Source organism: Elgaria multicarinata, chromosome 6, assembly GCF_023053635.1.
Source record: "Elgaria multicarinata webbii isolate HBS135686 ecotype San Diego chromosome 6, rElgMul1.1.pri, whole genome shotgun sequence".
In the NCBI taxonomy this organism is placed as follows: Eukaryota; Metazoa; Chordata; class Lepidosauria; order Squamata; family Anguidae; genus Elgaria; species Elgaria multicarinata.
Window position 1 is genome coordinate 16,741,095 of NC_086176.1, and position 24,445 is coordinate 16,765,539.

At 43.5% G+C, this 24,445-nt stretch overlaps 1 protein-coding gene across 1 annotated transcript; it reads left to right on the forward strand.

Annotated features, from left to right (window-relative positions):
- The first annotated feature begins 4,777 nt into the window (after positions 1–4,777).
- Positions 4,778–23,485, forward strand: LOC134400213 (S-adenosylmethionine synthase-like). The gene is made up of 9 exons (XM_063128509.1): positions 4,778–4,961; positions 7,779–7,856; positions 9,840–9,962; positions 12,699–12,811; positions 15,057–15,200; positions 16,306–16,524; positions 18,253–18,435; positions 20,869–21,002; positions 22,844–23,485. Exons 1-9 carry the CDS (start codon positions 4,811–4,813, stop codon positions 22,944–22,946), a joined length of 1,248 nt encoding a protein of 415 aa, XP_062984579.1. The 5' UTR covers positions 4,778–4,810; the 3' UTR covers positions 22,947–23,485.
- Positions 23,486–24,445: the final 960 nt, after the last annotated feature.

Genomic DNA, 24,445 nt, shown 5'->3' on the forward strand with positions numbered 1-24,445 from the left:
TATTATTATCTCCTACCACTTATGCGTTGCTTTCCGCTGCAAAAAAAGCACTCTGGAAGCCACTTAGGGTGCAGTCCTATGCATGTTTAGACAGAAAAGAAAGGCAAATGCTATTGTAAGCCTCTTGGCAGGGTATCGCTGTTTTATTTGTATATTTTGTACAGCACCAAGTACATTGTTGGTGCTATATAAATAAATAAATAAATAATAATAATAATTTTGGGCTGCATTAATAGTATAGCTTCCAAATCGTGCGAGGTACTGGTTGCTCTCTATTTGGCCCTGGTTAGGCCTCATCTTGAGTATTGTGTGTCCTGTTCTGGGCTCCACACTTCAAGAAGGATGCAGACAAGCTGGAGCGTGTTCAGAGGAGGGCAAACAGGATGATCAGGGGTCTGGAAACAAAGCCCTATGAAGAGAGACTGAAAGAACTGGGCATGTTTAGCCTGGAGAAGAGGAGATTGAGGGGAGACATGACAGCACTCTTCAAAAACTTGAAAGGTTGTCACACAGAGGAGGGCCAGGATCTCTTCTTGATCTTCCCAGAGTGCAGGACATGGAATAATGGGCTCAAGTTACAGGAAGCCAGATTCTGGCTGGAAATCAGGAAAAAAATCCTGACTGTTAGAGCAGTATGATAATGGAACCAGTTACTTAGGGAGGTTGTGGGCTCTCCCACACTAGAGGCATTCAAAAGGCAGCTGGACAACCATCTGTCAGGTATGCTTTAAGGTAGATTCCTGCATTCAGCAGTGGGTTGGACTCGATGGCCTTATAGGTCCCTTCCAACTCTACTATTCTATGATTCTATGAAAAAAGTCCTGCAACCTTCAGCTTGCTCCAGCCAGCATGGGGAACACACAACACAGAGATCCATGATTAATATTACAGGAAACAACAACACTCAAATCAGTATAAACGACAATCACCACAATTATACCAATAAATCTAAATACCACAAAAACATGATCGGAATACGATCCACTATGAAATGTTCATCCGCAAATTCACATAATCTTCCCCCACTGACAGCCTGGAATGAACACCAAAATAAGCAGTCCGCTACAAGCTGATGTCAAATGACTGGGAAAATAAATACCGTATTTCTTCGATTCTAAGACGCCATCGATTGTAAGACGCACACTAATTTCAGTACCACCAACAGAAAAAAAGCTTTGATTCTAAGGAATAATAAATGACCTGCGATTCTAAGACGCACCCCGTTTTTATAGATGTTTATATGGGGGGGAAACTGCGTCTTAGAATCGAAGAAATACAGTATGTCTGTACCTTCCCTGCTCTCCTTCTGCCTGCAGAGTGTCAGCCAGTTCACACATGCATGTGCATTGCCCCTAATTTGATTTTTCTATATTGGTTTATGATGTGTTTTTGATTATTGGCATCTGAATAGGTGGATTGGCCCCTATTTTGACAAGCAACTGCATTTGGGGCAGTGATGTCTATGGTGTGTCTGCAAGGGCCCATTTATTTATTTAGATAATTTATTTCAAACATTTTTATAGCACTTTTCATATACAAGCAACCTCCACCCGAAGCTGTACATAGTAACCTTAAAGCAAAAAGAAAGAAAGAAAAGCAAAGCAAATTATTATTCACTCAGCAAAAAATAGCAACAGAGTGAGCATCTATAAAAGCTAGGTAAAACCACAAGTTAAAATAAACTAGAAGCACAGGCAAATAAAACGATATTCCCTTAGTGCCGAAAATATAACAGACCACCTTCCTGGATGATGTGTTCCAAAGGTGGGCCGCCACAATATGGAAAGCAGTAGCTTGGCTTCCCATCCTCACGCAAGTAATTTTTTTTTTTTTACTACTTCAAAAATGTATTCTGCATTAAAGCAACTCCATAATGCATTTTGCTACTCAATTTGTGCCTTGGTGAGAGACATTTCTACTAGAAGGGTGAACAGGTGTGCTTTAGCCATTGATATCTGTTCAGTTTTGGGATGTATTTTACTGGGACTGCAGAAGAAAGGGGAATTAATGTGTTTGCCCAAACCATTGGCCTAAGGAACAAGGCAGAGCTTCATCCAAGCAAGAACACCAGCAAGGGAAGATCAGCCTGGCCAGGAGTGCATTTAAATGGCTGCTGATATCTCACCACCATGTTCTAGGCTTTGAAAAACTGGCCTCCCTCCTCTTCCTTTTCCTAACACTCCCCTTACCTTGTGTGTTTGTTGGGAGCAGCTGTTTCTCGGTGTGATAGGGTGTGTGTTGAAGGTTGTACATTCGACCCCTGGCATCTGCAGGTAAAGGTAGGGGGGGAAATGGAAGCCTGAAACCTTGGAGAATCATTGCTGCCAGTCAGTGTTGACAATATTTGGCTAGATGGTTCAATTGTGTAACTCAAAAGGCAGCTTTCTATGTTCCTATGTCCTGCCATTTTAGTTTGTAAGCCTGGTGGTAGGACTTGCTTCTCTGTGTGGGCCTGTTCAGACAACTCGCTAAGCCATGGTTAGGCCACTAACCCTTTGGCAGCACGTGGTTAGTGAGCATGTTTAAACCGTGGCTATGTAGCCACCATGGTTAGGAATGGTTCACACAACTCACATGGGCTCATACAATATGCTAAGCCATAATGTTTAGCTCAAAATGCTTAACCATCATGGTTTAGCATGCTCTCTCTCTCTCTCTCTCTCTCTCTCTCTCTCTCTCTCTCTCTCATTTATTGATGTGAGCTGCTTTGGGCAACAGGAATTGTCTGAAAAGCAGGATTAAAATGCAGCATATAATAAATACAACTGGGAGGATTTTTACTTTTTTTTTGTATTAGAAGGTGACATTCTTATATGTGTGGAGGAGAGATTGGTGAAGCAATCCTACAAATGGTGAACTTCCCTGTGTTTTCTCTCCATTTTTTCCAGGGCTGATAAATATAGACCCATAGGGGAGTACCGGAGCTCTGTGGAGGCTTTTGAGCAGGGCTGTCTTTGAAGCCGGTAGGGATTAGCTCTGAATGCTCACTACAACACCAGTGCCTCAGGCTATGTCAAGTGAGAAATGAATCATAGAATCATAGAATAGCTAGGGTGACCATATTTGGGATACCAAAAAAGAGGACACCTAGTGTGTGTGTGGGGAAGCAGCTTTCTGAGTCCTGCAGAAAGTACGTTATTCCCCCGCCACCTTAAAGAACCCGATTGGAGTGGAGGAGGGGAAAGGATTTCATTCTGTACCACCACCATCCACTCCAATTGGGGCCTTTTCTATAATGTCCACGAATGACCCACTTTCCCCTTTAAGACCTCAATTGGAGCTCGGGGTGGGGGAATGATGTGCCTCAAGAAAGCATGTCATTCCCTCCTGCCATGCTAATGGCAGCCTTAAAGGGGAAGGTGTGTCATTCCAGGACATTATTGAAAATTATAGAAAATCCCCCCTGACACTTTGGAAAGAACAAAAACCAGGACAAATCCGGGGAAATCCTGACGGTCACCCTAGAATAGCAGAGTTGGAAGGGGCCTACAAGGCCATTGAGTCCAACCCCCTGCTCAATGCAGGAATCCACCCTAAAGCATCCCTGACAGATGGTTGTCCAGCTGCCTCTTGAAGGCCTCTAGTGTGGGAGAGCCCACAACCTCACCAGGCAACTGATTCCATTGTCGTACTGCTCTAATAGTCAGGAAGTTTTTCCTGACTGTTAGAGTACAAGAATGTACTTGCATGGCTGTTTGCAAGAAGACTGGGAAACGGATGCCCTCTGAGCAGGGCGTTTTTTGTAAAGGAGCCACACATTTTCCCGTATGACACGAAGTGATTCCAGTGGGTGCAGAAAACAGGTTTTGCACACACTCTCTCTCATACACGCGCACACACACACACACACATGTCGGATACCAATGTATTTCTGTAAAAGATGAACTCTGTACATGTGCTGGAATGTCTTAAGTATGTAATAAGGCCTGGGTAAAGAAAGAGGTTTATGCAAGCAAGCTTGAGATCAGCCATGACATGGTACAGCCGTCCTGTCTTCGCTTCTTTTTGTTTTGTAAACACAGATCACGTAAAAGATGTTGAAGTGGGGGAAAGGGAGTGGAGAGGTCACACATGCGCTGTTGCAATATGCCACACTGGCAGTGGCGCTGTTTTGTTCTTCCTTTCTTACTGCCTACAAATATCCAAGTATTGCCGCCCACAGGCAGAGCTGCACCAGACCAGGCCTTTGGAACGGGCCTCTCCTGAACGGTTCAGTATCTGAATAAAGCTTCAACTGTCAGACCTGACTCAGAGAAGTTTTCTTCGACAAAGCCACGTCTGCTATTTAAGTTGGATATTGACTCACTTGAAATCATGGATTTGTTTTCGTGCCTCAGATTGATGATGCCCTCAAGGGAGAAAAAGGAAAGCGACATAGCACAAAGAAATAGTTGAAAGCGTATTGATCATTTTCCTCCCACCTGCTAGAACAACAGTCGTGCTGCGCTTGAGGGCATAGTAAGCCATTTCGAAAGAGCTTAGCAACCTACTGCGGCACGGTGTCGCAATTTAACGTGGAGGGTGTGGCAAAGTATTTTATGGGGCACGGAAAGGTACAGCCAAGGGAGCATAAGAAAGTATAGGGGAGAGAGAGAGAGAGAGCCAGGGGCTGCAGCGAATGTCATTGTCTGGACTGGAGCCAGATAAGCAAAGATCACAGAGGACACTGGAGTGTTAAAACAGTGCTATGCCTGTTAAGAGCCATTTTAATCTTCTGGACTTTGAATAATCAATTGTTAGAAAGTCCACACAGCAGTTTTTATATAAGTAAGTAGCTAATCACTCCCCACAGTTCCCTTCCCTTCCATGTATGGCAAGTGGAAACCAGTTCCTGCAGATCTCATCCTCATCTGGGTCTCTTTCTGGAGATACATTTTTGTTGGGTAACATGTCGTGCGACACCCGAACGAAAGCGAAGCGATTTCTATTCACATCTGAGTCCGTTTCTGAAGGACATTCAGGTGGGTCAATGCAGGCTTGCTCTCCAGCAACTAGATATGTGCAGAATGTAACTTTTTAATAGCCTTTCGCCGGCCTCTCAGCTTCTGAAAGAGTGGCAGCTTCCAACATTACCGGGTTTGCCATTTTTGACCCATCCCCTCCTAATGGTTCAGTTGGCTTAACGTTGCAGGTCAATGCATGGTATGTTTGTTCAGGGTCTGATTTCGTACTCCTCAGAAGTGTTATTTTGGGTTAACTACAAGAGACCTGCAGGCCGCTTGGGGCGGTGGATAGATAATGCTCCCACAGTCAAGGCAGAATACTGGTGAATGCCCGAACGTCTCAGATTTTCCAGTGCAATGGTTTCTTTACATAACTGCTTCCTAACAGCCCTTTGCTGATATATGATGTACACATGGGGGATGAGTAGAATCATATCTGTGCCTGCCTACTCTTCAATCCATCCATGAGCAGAATGTGTAGAAAAGCTCTACATAGGGAGACACACACACCCCACACACGCACCTCCCAAAAAAATGGTGGCTAAGGGTACAATCCTATGCCTGTCCTGGTTTTTTAACTTGCTCTTTTAAATATGTATTTTAAATCTCTGCATTGCTGCTCGGTTTTAGTTTAAACCTCTGCATTGCTGCTCAGTTTTAGTTTATAAATCTCGGCATTGCTGCCCTGGTTGTGTTTTTATATTGTGGTTAAAGTTTTATACTTAAGTTGTACTTTATGGTTTTAATTTTTGTGAACTGCCTAGAGAGCTTCGGCTCTTGGGTGGTATAGAAATGCAGTAAATAAATGAATGAATAAATAAATGTTTAGACAGAAAAGGTCATACAATTCCCCCTTGGTGGCCTTAAGAAAGTCATGCCATCTTAATCTCAATGCCTCCCCCCACATCTGGAATATGGGGATGATTCTTACCACCTATGGGATTGTTCTAAAGATTACAGCAAGATAATGCATGTGAATCACTTTGGTCACCCAAAAGTGCTATGCATATGCTAATCCTTATTACTAAACCTCTGCACAGGACTAGTTTCATTGAGGCATATGCTCACCTAAGCTTATCTCAGATGCCATTGACTTTGCTAGGGCAAATCAGGACATGTCTCTTCCAGATGATAGGTTTAGGGTGCAATCCTGTGCATGTTCAGACAGGAAAAAGTCTGTCTGAACATGCTGGGAGTTGCAAGACTTTTTTTCCTGTTTAAACTTGCATATGTTTAACCATATGATACTTGAGAATAGAACTGCCAGTATCATACTGCCGTTATACAAATCTAAGGTGTGACCACACTGTATTCTATGTACGTTTCTGGTCACCACACCTAGAAAGATATTGTAGAGCTGGAAAAAGTGCAGAAAAGGGCAACTAAAATGATCAAGGGACTGGATCATCTCTTCTACGAGGGAAGGTTACAACAGCTGGGATTGTTTCGCTTGGAAAAAAGGAGGCAAAGGGGAGACCTGATAGAGGAGTGCAAAATTAAGCATGATGTGGAGAATGTGGATAGGGTTGGTTCTGTCAGAAGCCAGAACAAGAAAGCAGTGTTTCATTTCTTCTTGGGCTCCTTTGAAAACCATAGTTGAGGAGCAATCATCTGAATGTTTAGACAGAAAAAAGATCTATATCTGCTAGCATGTCTCCACATGTATAGGATAGTGCCCTCAAAATGTTAATGAAAATGAACAATACTGGGGTTGACTTCAAGGCCAACTGAATATAGGGTGACCATATGGAAAGGAGGACAGGGCCCCTGTATCTTTAACAGTTGTATATAAAATGGAATTTCAGCAGGTGTCACTGAGGGCAGGGCTCCTGCAGCTTTAACTGTTGTGTTATTTAGAGCCTTTTTTAAAGAAAGTGAAATACTAAGGAAAAACTGTGTTATTTATTATATTCAACCAACCCATATGTGTTACAAAGGGTTGCACTATTTGCAGTGAAGGCTAATAGACGTAGAGCAAAGTATTTAGATACAATTGGAGTGTGTTGTTATAAAGATTCAGAGACATAAATGAAATGTCATTGAGAAGGAATTAAAGGTTTTTGTATGTCCGCTGTGCTCCTACCTTACTATCCTTTTAGCAATGCATGTTACGTTTTTGATAGCTGTAATTTTTAACCATATGTCATTTTTATCCATATGTAATTTTTATCATGTATAGTATAGCAAAATGTCAAGCTTGTATGTGTTGCAATGATCTGTGGATTGAGCAATAAACATACTGATTGACTTGATTAACTGTTGTGATGAAGAGGGAATTTCACCAGGTGCTGCCTGCATACAAACGACACCTGCTGAAATTCCCTTTTCTATACAACTGTTTAAAGATGCAGGAGCCCTGTCCTCCTTTCCATATGGTCACCCTACTGAATACCTATGAAGAATTCAGCTTCCAAGAACCATCCTACAGCACAATGACAGGCTTTGTTTTGGTATAGCTATGGTTCTTCTCATACAACTGAGAACTGCCTGAATTATGGCTACTTGTGGGATTTATTTATTTATTTATTTCATTTTTATACCGCCCAATAGCTGAAGTTCTCTGGGCGGTTCACAAAAATTAAAACCATAATAAAACAACCAACAGGTTAAAAACACAAATACCAAATACGGTATAAAAAGCACAACCAGGATAAAAACCACGCAGCAAAATTGATATAAGATTAAAATACAGAGTTAGAACAGTAAAATTTAAATTTAAGTTAAAATTCAGTGTTAAAATACTGAGAGAATAAAAAGTTGGCGACGAAAAGAGTACAGTGTAGGCGCCAGGCAGACCTCTCTGGGGAGCTCATTTCTCTCTCTCTCTCTCTCTAGATAAAATGTGTGACCAGATCAGTGATGCTGTTCTTGATGCTCATATGAAGGTTGATCCAGATGCCAAGGTTGCTTGTGGTAAGCCTTTTCTAATATCTACGGTTTAGCAGAGCATAAGCAGAAGAGCAAATTACAGAGGGCTCAAACGTTGTATTTCGTTAGGGCAGGAGTGGGGAGCCTCAGGCCCTAGGGCTAAATCCGGCCACCTGCGGTCCCAATCCAGCCCTCCTGGGGTTCTCCAGACACAGCCATGCTCCTTTCCCCAAACCATCAATTGTTTGTTGGCTTGCCATCTTTTGTGCAGTCTTTCCCCCCATTCTAAAAGTTTGAAATGCCTCTCCTAAGGCCTTGTTACTGGAAGTAAGAGTTTTAAACTCATATTTTTTGTATTTGTTTGGTTTTGGCCCTGCCGCCTTTGCCTTCTGCTGCACCTATAATGCAGCTTCCCCTGGAGAGCTTCTGTGAAATTGAATTCGTCCCTTGGGCTGAAAGAGGTTCTCCATCCCTGCATTAAAGTGATTGTTTTTATATGTATGCCATGACACAGGCTCTGAACACCAGGCCTGGCCACGGCTACTCCCTGCTCAAGCCAAGCACCACCGCTTGATATGCCTGAGGCGAGGGATAAAAGCCACCTTCCTCCAAACTACGTTGAGAAAGGGGTTAAATGGAGAAGGATTTCAATATATAAAATAAAACACTGTGAGTTATATGTGCTGAGGTGAATTATTGTCAGAGTGGGTGCTAAATGTATAAACTTCAGATGATAAATGCCAAACAGACACGTAGGATTTTTGTGGTAGTTAAAAACAAAATAATTAAAATTTATTTTAAAAGTTCACAAGCTTTGTTTAAAAAAAACAACATTTAAAAACCTTTTTGAAACCTTTCATCCAATCCTTTCACCCATTCACATACACGCTTTCCTTTCTCACACAATCACTCTTGAGTTTTCTTTATTACCAGTATTGTTTAATATACATCAACTATGTGCACTCCAAAGACACCACTCTCTACTCTGAACCTCAGATTCCCCAGACCCAAGTACTCTAAACCCCAAGAGTTAACGCACAGAGTACCTAAAAAGTCTCTCTCAATCCCATCAGTCCTTCCCTTATATATCCCTCCTCCCCGCTCCCAAGACATTCTAACTCCGCCCACTCAGGCCAACATTCTAAAAACCACAGACTTACAAACTTCCGACATACATTTGGGAACTGACTTGTGGGGTGTAACGCCACATATGCATCTGTCTATCTATCTATAAAGCTGAACATGTGTGTGGGGATTTGTCTGTCCGGAAATGTTTACCCACTTCTAGATGAGCTACAAACTTGAAATTTGGGACACTGATAGGTCTTCCTGTACAATGTACCTAAAAAAAAATTTTAAAAATCCAAAACCCCAAATTTTGGAGGTGTAACTATTTTTAAACAATTTGAAACAAATCCTATGCTGATGCCTACAACTCCCAGCAACTGTCGAGGAACCGTCTCTCAGAGGATGGGGCCACCTGGGGGCTACCATGCTGGGAGGTATAGGCATTTGTAGAGATCTTGGGGGATCATGGCTGGCCATGTAGGTGATCGCCTGAGATCTCTGAAACAGCTTCACATCCCAGCATGCCTTGCCTGGAGCTGCCCATGTCCACTGTACTTCTCTCCACTCCTCAGTAGTACTCCTTGAGAAAGCATCGAGGAGCAGCATCAGCGACGCGCGGAGGGAAGCGGATTAACTTTATTCAGGACCCAAGCAATGCTTGGAATATCTTCTAGTATATAATAAGACTGCATCCTTCAGAATGCACAAATCTGGAGGAATGAAAAAAAAAAGGTTTTTATTTGCAGTTGGGCAAATGTTCTATGAAGAAAAAGGTCTAAATGTTCTGGAATGGATGTCAGCCTAACCTCAGAGAGGTTTTCCAGGGCAGGACCTCACCAGATGACCTAAATATATAAGAGAGTGCATCTATGAGAGAGTGCATATGCACCTTTCATTGTGGGGAAAAGGGCCAATTTGTGATGTACAGCTAACTTCATTGCACTATCTATGTTTCTGCAGAATGTGTGGCCAAAACTGGGATGATCTTGCTGTGTGGTGAAATTACTTCCAAAGCCATCGTTGATTACCAGCAAATAGTGAGAGACACCATCAAGAAGATTGGTTATGATGACTCTTCCAAAGGTGGGTTGTGGGCTCGCCAACGGTACTGCCAAACCGAGCCACTGGAAACGAAGGACAGTGTATGAACTCTATGCAAGAGGGGGGGGGGGGAAACCCTGGATGTTCCTCAGAACATCTGGGGTGGTACCTTGACTTCCTCTGGAATTATTTCTCCGAGAACTTGTTGAGTTAAAAGGTGCTGCTAAACATTGGATTCTGGCATAGTTTCAGTGATGATTGGTAAGCAGGAGTAGTGTAAAGAGCATTGTCTTGTAGGATTTTTTGAAGCTGGTTCTCTCTAAATATGTTGGAACAACCCCATCATCCCAGCCATTGTGGTCATTGGCTGCTCTGGCTGAGGATAATGTGAGTTGTAGTCCAACACATCTGGGTGGCTTCATGTTGGGGACGGCTGCTTTGGAGCATGCGTGTGTTAGCCTCTTCCTAATATAATTATTGGTCAGACATTTATTTTTAGCATTCCTGGCAGTGCTATCTATAGATGCCGTGAAGGGAACTGCCCGAACTCCCAGCAGTGTAGGCAGGAACAAAAAGTGGCTCAGGCTGAAAACCGATCCAGCAACGTAGGCTGCCACGACCCCTTATGTCCAGCTCAGCCTGACCCAGGGGACTCTCAAACCTTACAGGACACTCCCTAGGCTTATGAAATAGCGGGGCAAACTTGGCCTCTGTATCTCTAAGTTTAAACTTAAGCTTAGGGTGACCATATGAAAAGGAGGACAGGGCTCCTGTATCTTTAACAGTTGCATAAAAAAGGGAATTTTAGCAGGTATCATTCGTATATATGGAGAACCTGGTGAAATTCCTCCTTCATCACAACAGATAAAGGTGCAGGAGATATACTAGAGTGACCAGATTTAAAATAGGGCAGGACACCTGCAGCTTTAACTGTTGTAATGAAGAGGAAATTTCACCAGGTTCTCCATATATACCTGCTGAAATTCCCTTTTCAATACAACTGTTAAAGATACAGGAGCCCTGTCCTCCTTTTCGTATGGTCACCCTAGCTTAGAACAGTAGCAGTAACCAAAAAGAGGATTCTGGATTTAGTATGGAATGCACTACCTATGTTTAGAAGGAAGCACACAGACAACTAGCTACAGTAGAATAGGTGGTAAATTTATTTACAAAGGGGAAAGGGAAATAAAAGATGTACAAGAACCAAAGAAATACATCAAGGCAAAAATAACACAGGCCCCGTTCAGACAACATGCTAAACCATGCTGCTTAACCACAAAATAGTTAACGGAATGCATTGACCTTAATGCATCCCCTTAACCATTTTGTGGTTAAGCAGCGTGGTTTAGCGTGTTGTCTGAACGGGGCCAAAGCTTCCTAGACCTGCCTATACATATCGGAGACCTGCCTAAGCACAGGGCTTCAAATAGGGCAGGGCCCAAACAAAGGGTCTTGACGTCCAAAGCAAAGGCGATGGGTGATGGCAACCCCCGGATTATATACTCAAGACCTTGACAACTCCAAGGAGATCCTTGTCAGCCAATCACAGGCCGGCTGGGGCAGCTTTTGCAGACCCTGGGGTGGGAGGGGAGTTCCCACCTGGATGCAGCTGAGATCACTCAGTCCAATTAACCAGGCCCTGTTCTGACCTTGGGGCTGGAGACGTCATGGATACCCCCTCACCCACAAGTGGTATATCACTATATGCAGCCTCAGCCTTACAAAACTGGAAACTACAGACTACAAGGACACAGAAAGGAAATGGAGCTCTTAACAGGTGCACATTTGTGAAAACAATGGGTGCAATCCAAGCAAGGTACACATGCCTGACATTTAAGAGAACAGCAAAAAAACTGTCTGGTTTAGCAGATTGTAGCCTTTTGGAGAGAACTGAGCTGTGTGCTTTATTTATTTATTATTTATTACATTTATATCCCTCCTTTTTTCCTCCAAGAAACCCAAGGCAGGGTACATAGTCCTCCTCTTCTCCATTTTATCCTCACAATAACAACCCTGTGAGGTGGGTGGGGCTGAGAGTCTGTGACTGGCTCAAAGTCACCCAGTGGGTTTCCATGGCCGAGTGGGGACTAGAACCCGGATCTCCCGACTCACAGTCCAACACTTTAGCCACTACACCACACTGGCTCTCACTGCTTTCTGATTTTTTAAATTATGTTTTGTATGTTGTGGTAATTTTGCTGCATTTTCCCGGCGTGCCGGCCGCTGGGAGAACCAGTGGAGGCCGCGGGAGGCCAGGGGACTAACTATGATGCGAGGAGCGTTAATTAACCATGTGGCACTGTGCGGTTCTTGGTTTTGCTAACTCTTCCTGCTCTGTAGTTACCCAAACTACCCTTCTCCCAGTCGCCTGGGAATAGGGCCAGCATGACTTCACCATCAAGTTTATTTCCCCATTACCCCCTACCCACCAAATCAGCTTTTGAAAGATTGTACATTTTTGCAATCTTTTGGTTGGTTGGATTTTGGATTTCTTTTTCTTTTTCTTATGATCAATACAGCCCCCTTTGTTTTTGTTTTGCTTTTTGTATCCAGGAACAGTTTTATTACTTGATTTGCTGTTTGTGTTCACAACTGAGTAGTCTCGGCTGCAATCCTGCACCCATTTGGGAGTAAGCCAATGGGACTTAAGTTTGAAGAGACATGTAATAGGATTGGACAGTTCCATAAATGTCACTTTGGCTTGAGGTACGCGCATTTTATCTGCCTACATTATGCAAGCAAACTGCCTAGTATCGTGGCTTATTATTAACTTCTCAGGATTAGATTACAAGACGTGCACTGTGTTGGTAGCTCTGGAACAGCAATGCCAGGAAATCAAGCATGCCATCTCCTCTGGGCCGAGCGGCGAAGATATTGCAGCTGGAGACCAGGTAACGCATTTTTTCTTTCTGAACCACTGCAGTACCCAATAAATAGCCCAAATTTTCTAACTAAAGAAAGATGATGGAAAAGAGACTATCGGGCCATGTTTATGTGTGAATTTAATGTTAGATGGGTTTTGTAGGGGGAAAAGAACAATGATTAGAATAGCTGTTTTGTCAGAAAACATCCAGCCTTCTGAGGCAGTGTAGTGGTTAGAGTGTCGGACTGAGACTTGGGAGATCCGTGTTCTAGTCCCCACTCAACCATGAAGCTCACTGGGTGACGTTGGGCCAGGCACTGACACTAAGCCTAACTTCCCTCACAGGGTTGTTGTGAGGATAAAATGGAGAGAAGGAAGATCGGGTAAACCACGTTGGGTTTCTTGCAAAAGGAAAAAAGGCAGGATATAAATGTAAGAATAAATGAAATGGACTTCAGATGCTGCAATGAACTCTGGAGAAAAATGTATGGACAGGGGATCAGGCTTGTGAGCTAAAAAAAAAAAAGAAGGATGCTTAAGTAATCCTTGAATGAAATATCTTGTGCTCACTTACTTGGGATAGGGTGACCATATGAAAAGGAGGACAGGGCTCCTGTATCTTTAACAGTTGCATAGAAAAGGGAATTTCAGCAGGTGTCATTTGTATATATGGAGAATCTGGTGAAATTTCCTCTTCATCACAACAGTTAAAGCTGCAGGTGCTCTGCCCTCCTTTGTATCTGCTCACTCTAGTATAGCTCCTGCAGCTTTAACTGCTGTGATGAAGAGGGAATTTGACCAGGTTCTCCATATATACAAATGACACCTGCTGAAATTCCCTTGTCTATGCAACTGTTAAAGATACAGGAGCCCTGTCCTCCTTTTTATATGGTCACCCTACTTGAGAGCAAGTCCCATAGTAGACATTTATAGGGTTATAATTCCAATAATGGTCAGAACATGACTGTATTTATACTATTTAAAGAATAAGTCAACTCTTGTAATTGCTGTTATAATTTCCATAGTTCTGTCAGTTTGCAGAGTTCCATAAGCAAAAAAGACAGCCCCCTACCCTGAGAAGCCTGCAAACTTCATTTTGACTAGGGTGACCATATGGAAAGGAGGACAGGGCTTTGGCTACACCTCCACTTACTGGCAGAAAGTTGCACATGTAGCATCAGTACATGGAAATTGGGCAGTATATGGAAATTCCGCTTATACTTTACAGCAGAAGTCCAACAAAGAGCCCCAGTTACATCTTATTTGGCCTGTAGGCTTTTTTTTAAGGACTTAAGGTATTAAGCCAAAGGTATCATGGAGGGGTTTGATGTGGCCAGTGGAGGCTGGTGGCTCCGATGTCAGTGGGGCGGAGAATCTGCTCTGGGTTTCAGTCAAATCCAGTCAGATATCTGAAGGAGATTTCCAAAGTGCTGAACTCTTGGATAATTCCTTTAAAATTCTGACTGGTTCTGACTGAAACCCAGAGGGGATACACCACCCCACCGACATTGGAGCCACCAGTCTCCAGTGGAAGTGGCACTATGAAGATGTCCTGGGAGGGTATTTCAGCCATTGGGCTGCAGGATTTGAAGCTGATGATGGTATCATAAATAATTTGTAGGAAACGTTAATTCTGATGCGATGGAAACTATAGCCCAGTGGTTCCCAAAGTGGGCAGTACCACCCCCTTGGGGTGGGTGGGATTGCATAGGGGGGCGCTAAGAGGCAAGGGGGTGGCAGGGGGGTGCTCAAGGTGGTCTTTTCAGAGAAGCGCCTCTCCAGAAGGTCTTAAAACCCAGGGACATTTTTATGGGAGAAGGTAATTTGGTCCCAGGCCATATAGGGGAAGAATCCACACATGTATTAATGCCGTTTAAGAAGAGTCCTTTTAATGGTGAATTGAAATGTTTCAAAAGCACCAAAACGCTAATGAAGAGACATACCCTGCTTGGGGTGCCCCGCCACGCCGGTTGCAAAACAGAGGCGTTTGCTCTCTTTTCCCTCCCTTGGCAAACCTGCGGTGGGTGCTTCGGATTTTGAATAAATATTAAATTAATTGTTACTGTTTTGAATTTTATTGTTATTATCTTCCTTAGTGGGTCGTTGAAAACTGCTATTCTGAATAATGATTTTTATAGGGTAGGGTAGGGGGCACTGGGCATGAGTTTGTGGAACCAAGGGGGCGGTTACCTGAAAAAGTTTGGGAACCACTGCTATAGCCTGTCGAAGGAGCCAGTAAACTGATTGCAATGCCTGTGTGAATTCCACTGCAGGGCTTGATGTTTGGTTATGCCACCGATGAGACCGACGAGTGCATGCCCATGACGATCCTGCTTGCCCATAAAATCAATGCAAAGATGAAGTCTCTGGCGAGGAATGGGACTTTGCCTTGGGTTAGACCGGATGGGAAAACGCAGGTTGGTCAAATGGCAAGAATTGTCCACTAGACGAGCCTAGCTGCGGTCTGAAACAAGTCAGGCACATGCTTACGTCCTACTGGAATCATCAGGACTTGGGATTGGTTCAGATGCTACAGTACAGCCCTCACGGTCACTGTCGAAGCCATTCAGAAAATGCCAGATCACGCGCAGCCTGACACGGAAAACTCTCCCACGTGTGGTTCGAGAGGTGGAAACAGACGAGTTCCAAATGCCTCTGGAAAATGCATTTGTTCATTCAGGCTTTCCCTGATTTATAAGTGATCATGACACTGCTCTGTTTCATTGATTGTGTTGTAAAGCTTTATTCTTTTGTATTGATTTGATCATTGGTTTTGATAGTGGGCCTGTTCAGACAACACGCGAAGCCACAGTTAGGCCACTAACCCTTTTGCAGCAAATGGTTAGTGAGCGTGTTTAAACTGTGGTTTGTAGCCACCATGGTTAGAAATGGTTCACAGAGCATGCTAAGTCATGGTTCACACAACATGTTAAGCCATGATGTTTAGCTCAAAATGCTTAACCGCTGTGGCTTAGGGTCACTGTATCAGATGTGTTTTTATGTAAGCTACTAGGAAATCACGAGATGTCAAGTGGTGTAAAAGTAGCATAAGGTTTCGGTCTTATGCATGTTTAGACAAACGTGTCCTACAACTACATGCTGGCTGGGAAATGCTGGGAGTTGTAGGACTTCTTTCTGTCTAAACATGCATAGGTAGGAATTCATTTGGAGGGTGGGTGGAGCTCGGTGGGTTTTTTACCAGGTCAGTCCCCTGGATGCCATCTTGAAGATCTCTGAGCTGACATGACTTGGTGTGCATCAAGTCAGGCAAGCTCACGATTTCCCATTTTTTAACACACACACCCCAATCTCTATTTGCAGCTGGGAACATTTACGGAAATCGCGATTTGCGCAAAATTGCGGCCACCGATAGCACAATCTGTGTGAAATTGCAGCCGTAAATGGCCCTTTATGCCTGCACGCCCACGCAAATTGTGCTACTTAACGCCACAGTTCCATGCAAATCACAGTTCCTTTGAAATATAATAGTTTAAACTTGATATCCTATTGCCAATCTCTTAGGTCACAATGGAATACTGCGATACTGGTGGTGCATTAGAGCCAATCCGGGTGCACACCTTGGTCATTTCTGTACAGCATGCACCTGGGGTGCCATTAGAGCAAATACAGAAAGAGCTGATGGACAGAGTTGTGAAAGAAGTGATCCCTGCAAAATACCTGGATGAGAACACCACCTATCACCTCCTGCCAAGTAAAGCATTTATCCAAGGTGGTCCTAAGGTACGGTACTTCTGATAATCAAACCTGTCGAGGGAATGCCCTTCTAGGCTGAACCAGTTTATTTCAACTGCCAGTGTGGACTATTATGTCTTGCGGTCACATCCCTTGTCCTTTAAGCATGTTCATTTGGCAACCTTCTTCCATCTGTGGCCGTTCTATATTGCAGCTGTGTGAAAAGACAGCTCACCCACCATACCACAAACCTCTCTTCTGAGCCCAAGATCTTTTGTTAAGGAAATACTTGGCATCACCATCAACCAATTGTATGGCTGTTCTGAGTGTCTGGCTTTACCGGGGACACCAGGATATTGGTTGAAATCCCAATGGTTTAAGACTTAAATTTCTGGACTTTACTCTGAAGACAATTATATTTGTGTTCCAAACCTTGTGTGAGATATGGGTATGTCCTGCTGGGAACTCCTGATTGACCATTGTTCCTTTAAGTTATAACCCTTGTAGGGAAATGTGTGTTTCCCCAATATAATATGGGAAACTACCTTAATGTGATAACAGCGGCTTCCAATAAAATTGTTTCTTAAATGCAGCTGTTGTGGCTGCAGATAACCACCAGGTGGCTCCACTTTATCTAGGGACCAGATCATTCCCTGCTGAATTTCTTCCTTGATGTTGGGATTCTAAATTACAAAAACTTTTTGCAGACTGGCATCGATCATGTCTGAATCCACTGTTCTTCTGGATTAGTATTTCTGGAGTCTGTGCTGTAGGGAATAATGAATGGAGAGGAAGGAAGTTATTACATTAAGCCAGACTTCCCCGACCTGGTGCCCTCCAGATGTTTTGGGCTGCAACTCCCATCAGCCTCAGGCAGTATAGCCAATGGTCAGGGATGATGGGGGTTGTAGTCCCAAACCTATGGAGAGCCCCATGTTGGGGAGGCTGCCCTTAAGCCAAATTCAGTAGTTGTGCCCAAAGGGATAAACTAGCCACAGTAATACATGCACTGGTAACTTCCCGATTAGACTACTGCAATGCACTCTACGTGGGGCTGCCCTTGAAGACAACTCAGAAGCTGCAGCCAGTGCAAAATGCAGCAGCTAGATTGCTGACTGGAATATCTCATAGAGACCGTATAACACCCATCTTAAAGGAATTGCACTGGCTGCCAATACGTTTCCGGTCGGAATTCAAAGTGTTGGTAATGACGTTTAAAGCCCTAAACATCTTGGGACCACAATACTTGAGGGAGCACCTCTCCCTATATATGCCTGCCCGAGACCTGTCAGAGGAGACCTTCTCCGTGCCCCACCAACGTGAGATATACGCCATGGTGGGACATGGGAGAGGGCTTTCTCTGTTGTGGCCCCCCAGCTGTGGAATGCCCTCCCCCGGTGGCTTGGCTGGCGCCAGCACTGGCTTCATTTCGGCGCCAGGTTAAGACATGGGTTTTTAACAAAGCTTTTGATGGCTAAATCCACCAGCCTGCACATTGTCTTGTTTTAATTGGCTTTTACTCTTTTAAAATTTCATATTGGTTCTACCATATTAATGGTTTAATTAGTTTTAGAACTGTATATTTATTGTTCTATTTTATATGTCTGATTTTATCTGTACGCTACTCTGAGATCACTGCGATATAGGGCAGGATATAAATGTTTTAATAAATAATATAATATGCTTCTTTTTGTTGAGGGATGAATTTGATATTCTTTGTATTGGCCAAGATCCTGACGAGTCTATTTATTTATTCATTCATTCATTCATTCTTAGAGTGATGCTGGCTTGACTGGTAGAAAGATAATTGTGGATACCTATGGAGGCTGGGGAGCTCATGGAGGGGGGGCTTTTTCAGGGAAAGACCCCTCTAAAGTTGATCGCTCAGCAGCGTATGCAGCCCGCTGGGTGGCGAAGTCCTTGGTGAAGGCGGGCCTCTGCCGGAGAGTATTGGTCCAGGTAAGAGGAAACCAGTATTACCTTGGAACAAAACAAAACAAAAGGACAGATGCACAATATGGTGCCCAAAGAGTTTCGAAGAAATGTTTATCTTGAATGATTCTTGATTAAAAACTGCATGGAGCTAGAGTGACCATCTGAAAAGGAGGACTGGGCTCCTGGATCTTTAACAATTGTACAGATAAGGGAATTTCAGCAGGTGTCATTTCTATGCATGCAGCACCTGGTGAAATTCCCTCTTCCTCACAACAGTTAAAGCTGCAGGAGCTGTACTAGAGTGACCAGATACAAAAGAGGGCGGGGCTCCTGCAGCTCTAACTGTTTTGATAAAGAGGGCATTTCACCAGGTGCTGCATGCATACAAATGTCTTCTTGTCCTCCTTTCCATGTGGCCACCCTAATGGAGCAATTTCCCATGATATTTCACCCAATCAGATTGACGGCTGTTGTGGATCCTGTCTTTCTGTGGACCAGTATCGTTACCCTTCTAGGCAGCAGTTAACAGGAGCCAAAGCTGTAATGTTACAAAGATTGGATGTATAAAGTCCAAGTTAAGTTTACTGTAAGCTCTGGGCTCTAGTATCAGAGGTCTCATCTACACCAAGCAGGATATTGCAGTATGAAAGCGGTATATAAAAGGCAGGAGCCACAATATTGCTTTTAGTGGTATTGAAGTGCACTGACATCTGTTGGGGCCCATTGACACAGACTATATACCACTTTCATAGTGTTATAACCTGCTTGGTGTGGCTCCTGCCTTTTATATACCCTTTTCATACTGCAATATCCTGCTTGGTGTAGATGAGGCCAAAGGCCTTAGCTAAACCTAAGGTTTATCCCGGGATTGTCCCGGGGTCATCCCTGTGCATCTAAATGACACACAGAGGATCCCAGGAACAGGCAGGGACAACCCCAGGACAATCCCAGGATAAACCTTAGAGTTTTTAGGCCTAAGATGGAAGGGAGGTCAGCCCCTGTTACTGACGGCTACATTGCCATCACCAAATGGGAAAGTCATTTTAGGGAGGTGTTTAATGATTTGAATAACCAAGAATTGGATGTATAAAGCATATTTCCAGCTTGGTGATAATAATAGCATTCATAAAAGCTATTAATATTATGAGCTTTGTACTGAACTATAAAGTTTGTGGGGCACTCACCCTTCCTCTTGAGTGACAATGCAACATATACACCAAGATACTCTTCACTGATTTACCTAATGTGTGCCATGGTTTCTTTAAGAGTGTTAACTGTTTTTCGTGGGTACTATATGGGCATATATATAATGCTTTCTTGACAGGTAATGCAGCTAACTATGTTTATTTAAAATGCTGACTCATAAGCTTCATTTTTATACAATGAATTCCTCGTTTACTATAGTTTCTAAGCTGACGAATGCTTCAGCTAAGAGTCATTTCCCTGTTGATTTTTAAGGTGTATGTGTAGGTTATCTTTTGAAGTATACCTAAAAAATATACCATGCAATGTGACTAATGTGTACATCATACCTGTACTGTTTTCAGGAAGTCCTCATTTCTCCCTGTGAGGTGTGAAACGGCTCCAAAGGCTGCTTTTCACTTGATGCGTTACATTCTGATATTTTATTTATTTCTATTTTATTGCATTTGTACACCACCCCATAGCTGAGGCTCTCTGGGCAGTTCACATAAGATTAAATATATATATATATATATATATATATATATATATATATATTAAAATTAAAAACCACAAAAACATGCAAAATGCACATACATTGAAAACCTCTATAACAACCTTACAAACGATGAGCCAAAAAACAGACCCTGGTGCATTACATATTGTTAAATGCCTGAGAGAACAGAAAAGTCTTGACCTGGCACCGAAAAGATGACAATGTCGGTGCCAGGCAGGCCTCATGAGGGAGATTGTTCCACAGTTGGGGGGCCACCACAGAGAAGACTCTCTCTCTTGTTCCCACCCTCCAAGCTTCTCTCAGAGTAGGCACCCGGAGGAGGACCTTAGATGTTCAACGTAGTGTTGAGGTAGGTTCATGTCGGGAAAGGCATTCCGTCAAGCTGTGTAGGGCTTTATAGGTTAAAAACAGCACCTAGAATTGGGCTTGGAAATTTAAATGCAAAACCGTTGTGCCTTGCGTTGGTTACCAACGGCATGAATTAGGCCAGTGTTTCCACAATTCCTGAAAGCTGAGGGAGATTTCTTTCCAGAGTAAAACTGGAGAAACACTTCACTCTGGCATCCCAAAAAAATTATTTTAAGAGTAAATTTTAAGTGTCAGTGCAAACCAGCAGAGTGTAGTGGGCAGAGTGTGGGACTTAAACAAAGTGACTTAGGTTCAATTCCCCATTGATTAATTAACCTGCAAGAGAGCCCAAGCTGTATCCATACTAACTCAAGACCTCTTTTACTACGGTGACCTGGTATATCCCTCAGCTGTCTTATTCCATTGGACTGAGTCACCCTTTGGCCATCTCAGTGTTCCATTATGGTACTTCGGACAGATCAGAAGATGAGCTGCTTGATGTCATTCAGAAGAACTTTGATCTTCGTGTTGGGTCTATCATAAGGTTTGTCTTTCTTGAATGGATTTCGGGATACCTAGCCATTGTTAGGGCCTTGTGGGGCATCACCAATGTGCACACACATCAAGGGCAAAAATAACAACAGAAACCTCTCAGAATGAAAGCGGCAGTGTGGGCTCAGCCCAAGAGTTGCTTGGGAAGCTAGAATCACAAAGGCACCATCCTAATCAGGAAAATCTTTAAGAGAAACACAATTTCCCCTCCCTTCTCATACTGTTGGGATAACGTGGTTGGAAGTGTTGGGACAATTGTAACCATCCCAGCCTCTTTCATTCCATACAAATGAATAAACTGAAGTCCCTCAATTTGTTCCATTCATGTGTGTGTGGAGTGGGAAAAGGGACTGAAATCTGGCAGACCTTGGAGGAAGGAGCTATAGGAGGGCAAAGTGAAAACTGAAAGACTAATTGACCATCCTGACCTATTCAAGATGAAGGATGATGTGTAACAACTCCGAACTACACAGCAATGATGTGATACACTTCTCCCCCTCCCAGCAATATGGGTATAAAAGCCACGGAATACTTTTCAGTGCCGATGTAAACCATAATCAGCCACAATACCCCCACCTTCCTGCTCTGCCCATATGGTTATAATGGCAGACTTTGGGCTTCTTTAAACAAGTGATTTATGGCACGCTCATGACTGGCCGCTCATGGATGTTCATAGGTCATTTTGACAACTCTGTGAGCCTCCTGCTTCTTTTCCCATTTTTTTCCATATAAAAATAAACCTCAGAAACCTCGATTCTTCTGAGATATGTCGGGATTTGCTGCTGTGTGCAGTCGAAATTGCGCTATATAATGCCCACTAGAGGGCACTGTCCCATTAAACTATATGGGCTGGGAGGGTTTATATTACAGGCCACCTGATTGCTGCTCTCTTCCCGTGTAATTCAGTTCGTTTTAAATGCGGAAGAGAATCAGGAAACAGAGCGCGATTTTCCCCCGTCTGAACGTCCTCTTTATTTACATTGGCAGGGTCCCCCCACCCACTGGTTACGAACACAGTTTTAAAAAGCTGTACTTTTGTATGAAATAAGACTTGAGCTAGAAGGAACATGAACTCCTTTCATTGCTGCTGTTACAGCCCCACTGTTTGGGGCAGGATGTGCTACTGCCAAAATTCTGCCAAAATGCTAAAATTCTGGATTTTGCCATTGTTTCCAATGGACAGTACTCACTATTCCATCAAGGTAGACACCCCCACCCCCACCCCAAAAAAGAAGGGATGGCTCAAAATGAACCATGAAGTCCCCTCTGCAGACAGGTCTTCACTCTATACTTCTCTCTATGGCCAAAAGTTGATCATAGCTACAACTTCACTTGTTGGCTAAACACACTGAAAAGCAGCAGCAGACTCATTTCTCAGAAAATGACTGGACAAAGTGAATGTCCATTTCTGACAAATGACTGGCGTGTACCTGAAGGGTTTGCCTCATCTCAGGTTGTTATTACAATTGTGTTGAAAATTAAAATTATAACAGCAACGACAACCCAGGAATGGGCAGTCCTGGATTGTTTAGCAAAGTGGAAGCGGGTGAGCAGGCAAGCCAGCATAAACAACCTATGGCTTGTTAATCATGGTTTGCTGATCATGTGAACCAGGTTCTGTTGTGTTATTATGTGTGTAAGCAATCTGTAATAAAACTATATGACAATGCTATTTTTGTTATTTTTATTTTTGTAATTTTCCAACGAAAATATCCTTAACAATCTTACTAGAGAGTTAGTTCCATTGAAGTTAGAAAGTCTTACTAAAAAAGGAAACATGTTTAAGCATACACTGCTAGCGAGATAACAGAAATGTGTTTTCTTTGCTTATAGGGAGCTGAACTTGAAGCGTCCCATTTATCAACAGACTGCATGCTATGGGCATTTTGGAAGAGAAGGATTTACATGGGAGCAACCAAAAAAACTACTTTATTAGACCTGTTTGGGCATTAAGGTTTTTTTTAAAAAAAGCCAATTGAATCTAGACTGTCAGAGGAACAAATTGCGAAGCTATAGGGCATTTTGTAAGGCAAACGTTTAAAAACAATTTAATTACTTTTTTGGGGTGGTGGTGCTCAACCCTAATGTATTTTCATTAAGGTAATGTCTTGAAATTAAAATAACGTTTGTTGCATTTGTACAGTGAAGCGTGCTTGAAATACATTCCCATGGGTGGAAAAATAGCTTGTGGGGAGTCTTAATAGGCAAAGATTATGTGTAGGGAAAAGGTTAGACACCACTTTTGCAGTTAAGTTCATAGGCATATATGCTGCAGCCTTTCAATAAATAAATAAATACATACATACATACATACATACACCCCACCCCCACCCCATGTAGTGAAAGAGCCATGGAGTTTTGGTACCAGTGGCGGATGGTGTCTCTGATGTCAGAGGGGCAGTGTATCCGCTCTGGGTTTCAGTCAGAACTCTAAAGGAACTCAGCACTTTGGATAGCTTTTTTAGAGCTCTGACTATAGAGGCCCCACCCTGCCAGAAATGAGAGGCCAGGCGGTAGTTCAACACAGCACATGGCTCCAGTGGCAGATTGTGTTCAGGGTTAGTTTGACCTGGACTGCAGGTATTTTTTGATGGTATATATTTGTATGGGAGCACAATATGTAATAATTGGAGTGCATTGTTTAAGTTTGTTGGTGTTTTATGTTAATTTGTTACCACATTATAGGTATACTATAGGTAGGAGGTATACACAAACAAACCCCTCATGTTTTTGCAGCAAACCACAGAACACTAGCTAGTTGGGCTAAAAACAACAAGATTTTGTCCTGCTTGTGAGCTTTGAGGGATATCCAGTCGGCTGAGGATCGAACCAGAGTGCTGAAATGGTTGGATTCATGGTCTGATCCTGCACGGGCATGGCTGTTCTTAAGGTTGCCATCCCCTGCACCGCTCTTCTCCATGAATGTCGTACCACAACTCCTATCATCCCCCAGCCACACTACTGGGGATGATGGGAGTTGTAGTCCACCACATGAGGAGGGCGCCATGTTGGGGAAGGCTTGTAGCGGAAAGCAAGCGCTATTGAATTCAGAGGAACCTCCTCCCCGAGTAAAGCACGCACAGAGTTCCTGACTTAGTATTACATCAGCTGCCTGAGCGGTAAATGTCTGTGCCCTGGAATGACGTCAATCCGTCAGCAGCCGCACCAACGCCGACGGGTCGCGCAAGCGCAGGCGTGGGCGCATTCCAAGGCCAGCAGGCAGCACGGATAAGAGAATTCTAACGCCGGAAAGAGGGCGGGGCGGAGCCAAGTGAAGGAGGTGGGCGGGGCTTGGAATGGTGGGCGAGGTCTCTCAGCGCAGGAATGGGCGCGGCTCGAATGCAAGGAGCCGGCTTCTGTTCTGGCGGAAGAGGCGCTTCCGTCGTTTTGCGGCATAGAGACCATAGACATTAAAATATAGAGTGATAATTCCTG

What these genes read in the sequence shown, in the direction of transcription:
- LOC134400213 (XM_063128509.1), top strand. Translation starts at nt 4,811, where the DNA reads ATGGCAAGTGGAAACCAGTTCCTGCAGATCTCATCCTCATCTGGGTCT. An exon ending in CGTTTCTGAAGGACATTCAG is followed by an intron (nt 4,962 to 7,778) that starts GTGGGTCAATGC and finishes CTCTCTCTCTAG; the next exon opens with ATAAAATGTGTGACCAGATC. An exon ending in GCCGGAGAGTATTGGTCCAG is followed by an intron (nt 18,436 to 20,868) that starts GTAAGAGGAAAC and finishes TATATCCCTCAG; the next exon opens with CTGTCTTATTCCATTGGACT.